The sequence below is a fragment of the Meles meles genome, chromosome 8, assembly GCF_922984935.1.
Source record: "Meles meles chromosome 8, mMelMel3.1 paternal haplotype, whole genome shotgun sequence".
Taxonomy (NCBI): Eukaryota; Metazoa; Chordata; class Mammalia; order Carnivora; family Mustelidae; genus Meles; species Meles meles.
The window spans coordinates 10,418,185-10,431,284 of NC_060073.1; the positions used below are offsets into that span (position 1 = coordinate 10,418,185).

General features: G+C 57.6%; 1 protein-coding gene across 3 annotated transcripts in view; it reads right to left on the reverse strand.

Annotated features, from left to right (window-relative positions):
• Positions 1-5,129: 5,129 nt before the first annotated feature.
• Positions 5,130-13,100, reverse strand: part of CD6 (CD6 molecule) — a 40,360-nt gene continuing 32,389 nt past the window's right edge. For 2 of the 3 annotated variants that reach the window (XM_046017850.1, XM_046017848.1), the window contains 8 exons: positions 12,839-12,904; positions 10,539-10,679; positions 10,111-10,209; positions 8,934-9,056; positions 7,296-7,367; positions 6,835-7,089; positions 6,431-6,532; positions 5,130-5,901 (listed from right to left, as the gene is read on the reverse strand). In XM_046017850.1, coding sequence (XP_045873806.1) covers positions 5,837-5,901; positions 6,431-6,532; positions 6,835-7,089; positions 7,296-7,367; positions 8,934-9,056; positions 10,111-10,209; positions 10,539-10,679; positions 12,839-12,904 — 923 coding nt within the window. In that variant the 3' untranslated portion in view covers positions 5,130-5,836. The remainder of the gene's footprint in view (positions 5,902-6,430; positions 6,533-6,834; positions 7,090-7,295; positions 7,368-8,933; positions 9,057-10,110; positions 10,210-10,538; positions 10,680-12,838; positions 12,905-13,100) is intronic. The other variant, XM_046017849.1, reaches the window with a different exon arrangement.

The window sequence follows — 13,100 nt, forward strand, 5'->3', positions numbered from 1 at the left end:
AGTGACCCTGCATGGGTCAGGGACTCAGGGCAGTGCCCAGCTCCGGGGGGGTGGGGGGTGGCAGGGGATAGAGGAGGCTTTGACCTTGCTATCTCTCCCACTGTCTGTCTGCACAGCAGCACGCTGCCTCCCGCTTACCTTCCTCGCTGTCCCATCATGACCCTCTCTCTCCTCCCTGCCTCTGTCTCCCTCGTCTTTGTCTTCCTCTGCTGCTATTTCGGTCCTTCCTCGATGATGCTGGTGAGGGGTGAGCCTCTTTTCATGTCAGGATGCCAGAGCCGCGTCAAACTGGTAAACAGCTGAAGGATGTGGTGGGAGATGAACTTTCCACTGAGGCTACTTTGAACTCATCCCTTCTTCGACGGGTCTCCCCTGTTCCTCCCCGTTTTGGAGACTCCATCCCATCTTTACAAAGCCAGAATTGGGGTCCAGGGGCATGGCCAAGTGCGGTCCATGCCGAGCGGCCACGCGGGGCTCTGGCTACCTCTGCCCACCTTGGGGACTGTCGGGAGGGTCTCAGGGAGGGGTAGAAGTGGAAACAGCAGAGGGGGCGGTGGGCCGGGATGGGAACCTGAGCTGGGCTTGGCAGATGTGCCCTGGGGGTGAGGTTTCCAGTGGAAAAAGTCAGGTACCCACAGGAGATGTCCGGCCATGGCAGGGAAGCCTGAGCCCATGCCCCCGCAGAACCACCTTCGGCAGCCCGGGGAGCAGACCGGAGATGGGCCTCTGGAGGGAGAATTGTGCCCAAGCCTCCTCCTGGCCTCCACCCTCGGGCTTTCCTGGAGGTTTGGAGGATGCCATGAGTTGAGAGGTCTGAGGCATGAAGGGTATGGCCCTCCTGGCTGGGCATCGGGTCAGTAACCACAGACATGAGACTTTGGCGTGGCCCTTCCCACCTCAGGAGGCCACGTGGAGTGGTGGCCAGGGCCTGGCCACACCATGACCAGTTGCCAGCCCAGGCAGAAAACCCCGAACCTTCCTAATCCTAGGTTTCCTTAGCCCGAGATGGAGATGATGCTCACGGGGCCACTGTGAGCATTGACGCGTCAGTACCTGGAATATTCCCAGAACTGCGCCTGATGCATGGTAAGTACTGGGGGATGGGAGCTGTGTTAATGTCACGGTCATAGCATGACTGTGGCTGGAGGTGCCATGTAAGAAAGTCGTCTCCTGTGTACGTGGCCACCTGCCACCACCTTCCCCAACACCCCCCCCCACCCCAGTCCCAGCCATCAGTGCTTGGGGACCAGCCCCAACTGGTATCCCTCCAACACAACAGTGATCTTTCTAGAGAATCCGTCTCATCCAATCACTTCCCTGCCTTAGAAACTCCTCAGGATTCCCCGGCACCTGGAGGATGACGACCAAAGCCTTGGCTAAGGTTATAGACCCTCGGAGATGCTCCCCAGGGTGTTTTCCCACGTGTGGACTCCCTGTCCCTACCCCCCACGCCCAGGCTTTGGCCAACGAGCACCATGCTGGCCCATGTTGCCGCTGGGAACGCCCTTCACTCTCTTTCCTGCCCAGAGAACTCCTACTCATCCTCCAATGGCCGACTCATTTGTTCTCTCTTTTGTCCTGCTCTCCCCAGCCAACTCTGTCAGAGCTGGTGGCTTCCTCCTCTCTGTCCACACAGCCCCCTGGAGCACTGTGTCGGAGTCTCACGAGAAGCAGAGGTTGTGAGCTTGGCTAGCCTGGGGAACAAACTTTGAACGTGGCCAACATTACTTCTGATAATCCCTCAGGAGAATTCTCTGGCATGCCTTGAGAAGTGAGAAGGAGCAAGGAGCCTAGGAGTGTGGTTAGAATGTCTTTCTTTCTTTCTTTCTTTTTCTCTCTTTCTTTCTTCTTTAGTAAGCAGGGGTGAGGGGAAGCAAGAGATACGTGTGTTTGCTTGTCTTTGCATCAGAGAAACCAGACTGTTTACCTGGGGAGGAGGAAGAGCAAGGGGAGAGGACAGATGGGGGGCAGTGACAAGATTCTCATGCTCAGCATTTGTGTGCCGTTTGGAGTTTTGAACCAAGCAACTGTTTACTATTTAAAAGGAAGAAGAGGAAAGGAGGAGAGAAAGAAAGAGGAAAGAAGGGAGGAAAGGAGTGATGGAGGGTGGAAAAGAAAAAGCAGGCTCCCTGAGGAAGGCTCTGGTGTCTGAGTCTGTCCTGCTTGTATCCAACAGAGAATTCTCTCCCTCCAGCGATGGATCCCCAGATGAAGGGACAGGTTCATGTTCAAGTGCACCGTGCATGAACAAGTCGAGCTGTTAGTGACTAAAGTGGCGAGATGCCCAGGCGGTCTGGGGAAAGAGAGGCCCCCAGCTCCCACGTCCCTCCTTCCTCCGGTGTCTGTTCACTGAGGGGGACTGTGGGCTCCATTGTTCTTTCCTTTCTCTTTTGCTGCTGAGCACATACGGGGAAGGGTGTGTGGGTTAAATGTGCCCACGAGAGGCCCCCATTGTGCAGTGCGGTGTTTCCACACGGGGCTCTGGAGTTAGGCAGAAAACTTGTGCTACCTGCCCAGCTGTGTGGCTTCTGGCTGGTCACTTAGCTTCTCTGGACCTCGTTTCCTTACTTACAGGGTAGGGAGGATAATACCTTCTCTGAGAGCCCGTTTGGGGATTGTGGGAAATAACGTATGCCTGGCAGGTAGCCAAAGCTCCTCATGGCCACCATCACCGCCACCCTGGCACCCACGTACACCACAGCTGCTGGCGTCTGTGTGTCTCCCCAAGGCGAGGGCTCAGTCTCTCTCCTCTCGTGCTCCAGGGCCGGCGTAGACCATGGTCCCATAGAGGGGCCCAGATCGTGAGTTAGTCTCCATCCCTGAGCCCAGAATCCCTCTAGCCAGCGTGTCTGTGCTGTCGGTGGACAGACAGGCCGGTGTCTCCAGATCTCAGAGCGAGGTTGGGGCTCTAGCTGGGCCCAGCAGTGCAGCTCCCATGGGCACAGGAACAGGAACAGGTTTCTGCTGGAAGCACCATGGTTAATGCTCAGACTCTGAATCCAGACAGCACGGAACAGCTATCGCTTTTTAGCTGTGCAATTTGGGCATTTTACTTAACCTCTCTGGGCTTCCGTTTTCTTACCTACAAAATAGAGCCAGTATGAGAACGGACGGTCCTCAGCCTCTGCTCTTATCAGGCTGGACCACCCTTTACCGTGTGAGCTACCTGGTTTCTTGTGCTGTCTTTACTCATGCCATTTCACTGACTGGGAACGCCCTTTCCCACTGACAGCAAACTCCTATTCATCCTTTACAACCCACCTCAGACATCACTGCCCACACCCCTACCCCAGACAAAGGTCTTTCCAAATGGCCTCTCTCCAGCTGGGGCAGGGGCTCTCCTGGACCCCATTTCCTGGGCGCATTGTCTCACTGTCTTGCAGAGCCATAAAATTCCTGCAGGGCCTCCCTGCTCAGATGGAGTAACCCCCGCCCCCATGGATGTTTCTGAAATTGATTCAGCTGCCACACCCATTTAACATCTTGGTGTTTCCTTTCCTAGATCCTAGAGGCCTATTATAATGCCTGGTCTCGTAAGAGTGGAGGTGAGCACACCCGCCTAGGTTTGGGACTTCCCTGCCCAGCTCCTGTTCCCTCCCTGCTTTGGATCACAGCCAATGTCCTTGATCTCTGCCTGTCCACCTCCAGCAGAGGGTCTGGCTCCAGAAGCAATGGTCTGAGTCCCCTGGAGGCATAGAGATGGCTGGGAAAGGCCTTGTCTGTGAGCAGCCCCCATCACCCAACGCAGGGGACTGGCTCTGGCCAGTAGCCGTCAGAAAGCCCCCCTGACTTATGTGACCCTGGCGCCGCCAGGCTCCCTGGGCAAGGGAGGACTTGTCTCAGAGTCTCCCATTTTCTCTCAGACCAGTGTGTATGGGTGGAGAGGGAAGGGGAGGTGGCTTGAGAGAGAGCTCAGAAGGTGTCTCCATCTCCAGGTCTGAGCCCTGGGGGGCGGGGGAAGGAGAGGGAGGGCTGAATAGGGACTTGGTTATTAATTCTGAGTGACCTTGGACAAGTCCTTTGCCTCCCGGGCCTCTGTGTCCTCATCTGGAAAGTGAGATGCTCCCCGTGCCTCCTCAAACGGCACCAGAGCACGGACACCCCTCTGGGGATCGCTGGCTGTCTTCTCTTCTCCTCTTTCTCCCTTCAAGCAGCTTTCTCACCTCTACCGAGAGAGAACATTGATTGCTAAGCCTCTACCCCTTGCGAACAGCTGTGTGGCACCGCGGTGCCCGCCTCACAGACAGACCTCACAGCAAAGGCTCAGAGATGTCGAGTGGCTTGCCAGCGGCCACACGGGGAGGAGATGGGATTTGAACCCCGGCTGTCTGACAAAAAAGGCTGTGCAAACCGTCCTGGGACTCTGTCCTGGCCACCCCCGCCACCCCAGCACAGGTTCCTCCCCTAGGAATCCCCCCGCCTGGCTGGGGAGGGTGCAGAGGGCCAGAAGGGGGCCATCGCCGGCAACCACATCCTGTGACGGTTGCCCTGGGGAGCGCGAGCTTAGTCTCCACCTCTGGGACAGGTGAACGGAAAACGGGCCTTAATCAGCCCGGCAGGGCAGGATCCACAGCCCGGCCTCCTCCAGCACCTGCCTGCTCTGAGGAAGCCCAACCCCCAGCCCTCACCCAGAAGGCAGAGCTGGGCATTGGCCTTTGCAGCCGGGCTGAATTCCCAGCCTCAGAGCCCATGGAGGAGGACACAATCCCAATCCATCCCTGCTGTCCATATGCCCGCCTCTTGGTCAGCTCCTTCCTCCTGGCCTGGGACCCATTCTTGGCCAGGCGACTCTGGGCATAAAAATCCCCCGGCATGACCCTGTCTCTGAAACTCTTGGAGCCAGTGAGCCAGGGCCTGAGTGGGGCAGAGAAGAGGCGGTGAGCAGGCCGCTGAACGCACAGGCCTGTGAGTCCTCCTCCACCTCCTCCAGGAAGGCAGGCCCCGTGTCCTCCTGTTCCTGTGTCCCCAGCATTTTTCATGGCCCTGGGCCATGGGAGGTTTCCAGGTCCCTAACATTTCCAGCTTGATGGATAGGGCTGCCCCTATCCGACCGACACACACACACACACGCACACACACAGAGGCCTGGGCACTGTAGAAGCTCAAGAACGTGTCACTCTGCGGCCCGGTTTTATTCAGCAATGACTTTAATCTCAGGACACTCAGACCAGGACACCGGCAGCCAGCTCTGAGCCGTCCGACCTCTCTCTGGAGGCCGCCTGGACACGTCCGTGGCTTCAGGAGAGACAGTGCATAGTCACGTGCTCCTCGGGGAAGCCCCCAGGAATCCAAGCAGACAGATGAGCACGGGGGCTTAGGGCAGCCTCTGGGTCCCTGCTGGCAGACGACTCTGTGCTTTTGCTCCTGCGGGGCCGGGGGCCCGACTCTGAGTCTCTGGGGCAGCTGGGCTAGGGCCATCTTTGGAAGCCACAGGAAGCTCAGAGTAAGGATCTTCGGTCCAGGGACTGTCCGTGCAGAGCTGGGCTGTGCTCTGGTGGGTTCCCAGGGCCTCCAGAGGGAGTCCAGGGAGTAGCCCTGGGATGGGGCCCCTTTCTGCTCTCTCAGTCCCTCCGGGCCCTGAGCTGTCTCACTACCTCTCGGAGGCAGCACCCTCCACCTTGGGGCTGTTTGGGGCCGAGGGAGGGCTGGGCCAGTAGCTTCTGTTCCATGGATGGAGACTGAGCGGTGACGGCAGGGTGAGCACTTTCCCTAGATCTCTCCAGGGAAGGCCTGCGAGCCCCTGGGGGACGATGTGGGAGGGCAGGGCGGGAGAGTGGGGGCAGGGAGAGCTGGAGTCCCACAGAAGGGAGCCCCCTGGGGCCTCGCTGGGCCCAGCCTAGGCTGCACTGATGTCGTCGTAGTCCTCACTGTCAAGGGAGTCAGGCCGCGTGGTGGGGGACCCTGTGTGGCGGGAGGCTCGGGTCAGTGGGAGGCTGGTCACGGCCCCTCCTGTCCCACGGGACACACCCCTCCCCTGCAATGCTGTGTGCAGTGCAGTGACCAGACCCCCTTCATGTCATCTTGTTCATTACCATCTCCCTTGCTAGAATGTCAGTCCAGAAGGCAGAGCCTCCGCCGTGACGTTTAGGGCTGTAGTCTCCACGCTCGCACAGGAAATGACAGGAGACCTGACTGCTGGCACACTGCCTGCTACCACAGTCTCCCCCAAGGGGCCATCAGTTACCTCTCCTTGAATGCCTCTACTAATGGGGAGCTCACTCCCTCTCAAGGCATTCTTTGGAACGTTCTCCGTCCCATCCACATCCATTTTTCCCACCTCCTCACATTCTTGTTTTTAAAAAAATCCCTTTCCTTGTCTACTTTTCCTCTTGGGCTAATGAATCTAATGGATCCAGAGTTCCCTCACACATACACCCCTACTTCCTGTCCATTCTCCCCCTTCCAGGACCACCTCCCTTGCTGCTGGCACCTGGACACTTGAACTGCTCCGTCGAGGGGGGCTGGGGCGGCGGCTGGAAGTTCTGGTACCACTCTCCCGAGGAGGTGCTGGAGCTGTCATCGGCCGAGGGCCCTGCCGGAGACACCCAGAGCCAGTCACTCTCTGCTGCAGACAGCCAGCTCGGGAGCTGCCAGAGCTGGGAGGCCCTGATGGCTCACAAGAGTCAAGTTCCTGGCTTGACCATGACTGAGGAAATGAAGGCCCAGAGAGGGGTGGAGACTTGCCCCAGGTCTCACAGCAAGGGACCACAGAGCCTGGGGCCAGAATCCTGGACTCAGCCTGGCTCAGGGCATCTGGCTTTATGCTTGCTCCGGCCAGGTCAGCTGTAGGACGGGAGGCTGGGGTGCGCGCAGAATCCTCCCAGCCCAGATTACCTGAAAAAGTACCGCGGGAGCCAGCCAGCTCCAGGTTGGGGGGCTGCTCCACAAGGGGGCTCCTCTCCGCAGAGAACACCTGAGGCGTCCACGGAGGGAGCTTGCTGCTGGGGCTGTTACAGTAATCTTCCCCGGAGGAGGTGCTGGACCCACTGTTGCTCCTGGCGCGGTGCTGGGAGCCCACGGACGGGGCGTCCACCGTGTAGCGTCCGGTGCCAACCGGTGCGATCTCGGAAGGATGCATCTCTTCCTGTCCTGGCCCAGGAAAGGAAGAACGGTGAGGAGAGCAGCAGCAATGCCTCCAGAGAGCTTTAAATTAGACTCAAGGAAGAACTAATTGCCAAGAGGAACTTTTAAAATCAGGAAGGACCTGTTGGGCGGAGGGGCAGGGGTTCCCACTGGCATTTGTCAGGGTGAGCTGTTACCACTGTCTCCATGCGCCCCTCCCCCGCCCCACTCACCTTCCTCCAGGGGGGGCATCCGGAACCGGTTCTGCTGGGCCTCCTCCTCTGTCACGCGGTGACGCTGAGAATCTACAGGCGGGGGGGGGGGGGGGGGGGGGGGGGGGGCGGGCAGTGAGGAGGGGGGTAGGTCCACCTCTTCCTCCCGGGAGCCCGGACTGGGGACGGTGACTTGGGACGATGCCCTCAGGCTGTACAGAGGGGCTTAGCATTTGCCATCAGACCCCGGCTCTTGTCCTAGTTCAGTATCTAATCAGCCCAGGGTCAGGCAGCCACCCCGCCTTCTGCTTAAGGAAACAGGGCAAATCCTGGCTTTGCGCCCTGGAGGTTCTGGGCAGATAGTGCCCCGTCTAGGAGCCTTCCCCGAGCAGAAGCCAGAAGGTCTGGAATCCTCTCCTCCCAGGCTCTGGGGCACCCTCGCTTCAGAACAGAGATGACGTGCATTTGGTGAGTGTCTGGGATCTTGGAGTCTGCTCTCGGACCTGTACCACTGAATCTGAGTCACAGTGTCGTAGGGTTTTGGACTCTTGGTCCTGCCTCTTACAGGCCTGGGCGCGGAACAGCAGGTTCTCAGGACCTGCTTCATGGCATGGCCGATGGAATTACTCATTTCCCACCCCAGAGACCCTGGTTCAGCAGGTGGGGCACAGACGACTAGCTATCCCCCATATCCATTCTCCCCTCCTGGAGCAGGAGAGCCTCTGGCCTTTATCTGGGTACATAGCTGCTCAGGACAGAGGCTTTGTCTGCTGGCCTCTCTTGCAGCTGGTGTGTTTAAGTTCTGGTGTGTGTGTGTGTGTGTGTGTGTCTATGAGTGGGAGTGAGTGTCTCTGGCATCCTGCCTTTTGGGGCATGCCCTGCCCCACCTTCCCTTGCCCTTCTGCTGCCCAGGATGTGGGCATGGCAGTGAACCATTCTGGACCATGTGGAGGAGGACAACATCCCAGGGGCTGCACAAAAGCAAGAAAGCCGGAGCCGGGGCCCCTGCCGACTGCTCAGGGCACTGCCGTTTGGGGCCTCGGTCACACACAGTCAAACTCTCATCCCAACTTACATCTTGGGTCCTGGGGCGAGCTGGGAGGAATTTGACAAGCTCCCAAAGGAGTCACACCATAGGTGTGAGATTCTCTGCTCTAACCTCTGGCATTGCATGGGCTCTGCCTTAAGTTCTGTCTGTCCTGCTCCTATCCCCGGCAGGCAGGGAGGAGAGCTGGAAAAGCCGGCTAAGAGGTTCAAGCTGGGCTTGCCGTGAAGGGAGGGGAAGGGGTGAGGCGGAGGGGCAGGATGCGACACAGAAGGGGTGTGAGCATGTGAGAAGCCATCTGAGTGTGTCTCTTTCCTGGACTTCCTGGTCCAACACAGACGCAGCCACCTGTAGGTGAAGGTCGGCGGCGGGGGTGGGGGGGGGGTCTTAAGACCCCACGTGGCCAAAGACAAAGGTAGAAAAGAATGGGGCTACAGACATGGAGTTGTCTCTAGGGTCACAAAGCGCTTGGAAAGCTTCAGTGCAGGACCACGTCTAGGTCACTGGGCGTGCAGGGGTGAGGAGATGGGCCCCATGGAAGGCCCCCAGCCAACAGGACCCTCTCCCTGGTTGGGGCAGGTGTGCCCCCTGGGGAGCCCCACCCAGGCACTCACTGTAGAAGGTGGTCAAGGCCACGGGAGGCTGGGCGCTGAAGTCATAGTGCTCATAATCTGAGTCCGAGCTGGAGTCCGAGTCCTTGGGAAGTGGGGCCTGGACCTGGATGGGCAGCTGGGGAACTGGGGAGAGAGCAGAGTTGGGGGCGTGGCCAGGTGGTGGCAGAAAGGCACAGGGAGAGGCAGCAGGGAGTGGGGACCAGGGACAGAGGGGCAGGGAGAGCCCATCTTGTACAAGACCATCCAGCCTGGGTTTTCCAAGCTCCCCCCACCCATTTCAAACACGGGGAACTAATAACATCTGTTTCTTTCCCAAACACAAAGCAGTCATTGCATGCAGGGCTCTGTTCTGACATTTAAGAAACTATCTCATTGGGATTCTCACAGTGACTCTATGAAATACATACACCCGTGTCCCCATTTTACAGTTGAAGGAACTCAGGCCCTGGGGGGTCCTCGCCTTGCCCAGAGAAGCAGGCAGTGTGGCTCCTAACCCCTAGCCTGTAATAGTCATGGAGCAGGTGCCTTGAGCCCAAACTGTGGGCAAGGTTCTGTGTTCATATTCTTCCTTTGAACACTTGGACACCATGCACAGGGAATGTTTATATTATTTGGCTGAGTTTTGTATTGGTTTTCCTGTCATTGAATGCTTTCAAATAAGGGTGACTTCATAGTCACAATGTAATATAACTGAGCTTGACTAAGTTTCTTTACAAGAATTTCAAGAACCGCAAACCCCCATGTTGTAAAAGATGGATGACCGATTCCATTTTTCTTTCATTCCGAAGATATGAAATAAAATTATGTTCCAGGAAAATCTTGATGGGGCTCTGCAGGAAGGCCGATGGGGCGGGCCATTGGAAGGGGCCATACTATCCCAAACCTACCAGCTGAGGAGCGGGGTGGAACTGTCCTCTGAGAAATGCCCTGAGCCTGTATTGTTCCAGAACTCTCCAAAACCTAGCCTGGAATGACTACCCTGGAAGGTCTTCTGCCCCTCAGGGCCCAGATGGAGACATTCAAGGTCGCACAGGCCCCAGTGGGCTGGCTGAGGTCTCCTCCCCCCCCCCCCGCCCCCCGGGGCACTGTTTTGATCTAAATAGTACTGACCCTCCAGAAAGGATACCCTTCTTGTCCTCCCCAGCCCTCCCCACCCCCAGGGTGGCTGACATCTTACCTTCTTCTTTGGGAACGGTGATGGGAACATCCTGATAGCTGTTGATCCCGTCTGGGGTGGTGGTGAGTAGGCAGTGGTTGTTCACCATTACGGGCAGGGCTGAGGGAAGGGAGCCAAAGATTCTACAAGTCATTTTTTGCTCTGTCCCAGCCTTCTTGGTCCTATTCTCATTGAGACACCTTCCTCCTCGTCCCCTACCCCAAACACACACTCATGTACACACAGAGGTCTGACCACTTCTGCTGGGCACGTGGGAAAATCCTTCCCATCAGGAGGTGCCCCCTGGGGCCAGGGCTGGGTGGCCATTGCTGGATCACGGCCACTCCTGCTGGAGTCCCACAAGGCCCACATCCCCCTGAGAGGGCCACACCTCTGGCCTCCTTTCCCTCTCTGGGTCTTTCCCGTGGCTCCCAGAACTCTGAACCTACCGTATCTTCCCTTAACTTTCAAGAAGATGAAGGCTGTGAAGATGAGTAAGCCAAGGAGGAGAATCCCCAGAATGACGCAAAGGATGAGGAGCATTAGTTCCCGTGACTTCCAGTCCTCTGTTTTCACGGTCACAGAAGATTCTGGAAGCAAGAACCCCAAGTCAGGGAGAAAGAGGAATGGACATACACTTCTCCTTGCTCTTCTTGCCTATCCAGCCTCTCTGCAGCTCACCCTCTCCTTTTCTGGACCTATCCTCCACCCCTCTTCTTTTTTTTTTAATTTGCCCATTTTCTTTTAGGAGCTTTGCATATAATAGGTGCTCAAGAAATGCATAGTGAATGAATAGTTGATGGAAGGAAACTTTCCCCTGGCCACCAGTCCACAGGGCTCTCTCTCTCCGCTCAGCAGTTATTGAGTGTCTACTGTGTGCCCTCTAAGCCCTAGGGATACAAATGTGCCATCGGCATCACAGGCCTTGAGGGCACTGCCTAGTGGAGGGATCGATATGTCGGCTCAATCCACTATGGTGCCACGCTTGCAGGGATGGAGGTTTGGGCGGGCATGAGGACTTACAAGGGGCACCTAATTCTCTGGGGGGCAAACCAAGGCTGGCTTCCCAGAGAAGGTGACTTGTGGACATTCTCTGGCAGTGAACAGGCCATCAGGAGAGCAAGATCTCCTTTCTCTGCCCTGGATGCCTCCTTCCTACAGGACCTGTATTTCCTGAGGGTAGGGGTGAGGGCTGTGATTCTGGACCTCCCAGCCCTGCAGCCTTGGTGTGGGTCACTATCTTCTCTCTCGACTGTATCCCTGCTTAAAAGAGCCCAAAGCCTGGATAGAGGCTGCAGGAGGCAGGTGCACAGAGCCCTTGTCAGAGAGGAGACGGGAACCACCTCCCGCTCAGGAAATAAGGCCTGGGCTATGTAGCCCACAGGGCTGGACGGAAGGTAGTGACAGCATCACAGGGAGCCAGAGGGATGTGATCGTCCTGACTCCCTGGCTGGGGACAGTGTCTGCTCCTCCCCAGAAATGACTCCCTCCTTCTTCTCATTTTCTTCCCTCTTCTCCATAGGCCAAGGGGGTGACTTGGACCAGCCTGGGAACTGGACGTTCCCAGGAAGTGGGTGCAAGAGAGAGGCTGGGTGGTAGGGGATACAGGGAATGAAGGACCAGGGCTGAGGGCAGGGCTGTTGGGCCAAGGGCTAGATAGAGTGTGGTCTGGGGAGATGGGCTCCCTGCCCTGACCTCAGTGAGAGAGAGCATGCCAGCGGGTGCCTGTGGTCCTGCCTGGAGCTCCCCACAGACTGTGCCATCCCCGGCATTTTGTTCCCTCTCCGTGCCCTCATCCACGACCAGGTTCTCTGTCAGGACGAGGTGCCCCTCCACTCCACACCCAAGCCCCCGTCCACCCTCCTCTGGTGAAAGCAGGGGACGGCATAGAGCCCGTGAACCTGGGCCAGGCCCTGAGGCCATCCTGGGGTTGCCGAGGGGCTCCACGCCCGGACTCAATAATCAGGAGAATAACTAGTGCTCAGACACGGCTTATTGCAAACTCTGCCCTCTTCCAAGGGCTTTAGAGAAATTAATTCACTGGAGATTCAGAGCAGCGCTAGGAGAAAGCTACCATGATTATCACTCCCATTTTACAGCCGCGGGATCTGTGGCTCCGAGAGGTGGAGACTTGCCCACTATCCCCAGCTAGTGGGAGTCACAGCTGGAATTTGAGCCTCAGGAGTCTTCCTGGGAGGCAACCAAGCGATCTGCAGCTGGCTGGCAGACAGCCCACCACTCCATTGGTACACACTCCAGCCAATGCTGCTCATACCTTCACCCCCTGAGCCTGAACCTCTTTTTCTGTGTAAGGGATCTAAGGAGACCTCCCCCATGGGGACGCCAGGAGGGTTACAGGGCCGGGAAAGAGTGTCGGGGACAGCTCTGGGCCAGTGGCTGGGATGTGAGAAACGCACTGACACCCTTGGTGCACCTGCCACTGGCCAAGGGCAGACCAGACCAGCTCGGGCTTTCTTCAGCTCTATCCTCCTGCTGAGCAGGAGCTGACGGAGAGTGGGCTCCTGCCCATGAAGTACCAGGATTCGGGGGGCTGGGGCTCTGACAATGCAGGAAGGTGAGGGGAGAGGACCAAAACAGCCGTGCAGCAGGGTGGGGCCCACTGCCTGGAGGTGGGGGATGGGGAATCCACCTCCAGGCCCTCCCAGGTGCACACACACGCTCACACACATATGCACACTTGCACGCATACACCCACCTCTCTGAGAAACCGAGAACAAGTGAGGCTCACCTACGGTGACCGGCTCAACACTTGCAGGGACTTCAGGAGTGGACAGGTTGAGCAGACTCCGGGAGCCTGTCAGAAAGCACAGGTCATGCCCTCAACACATATTACAGCACCTCCTGTGCGCCAGCCCTTGTGTTAGACACTGACCAAGACAGACACGTGACCTGGAGTGACTTTGGAGTGACCTTGGGCGTAGTCCCAAGGGAAGTGGGGCGGGGGGGGGGGGGTGGTGGCGCATACGGTTAAGGAAACCTGCCTTTTCCAC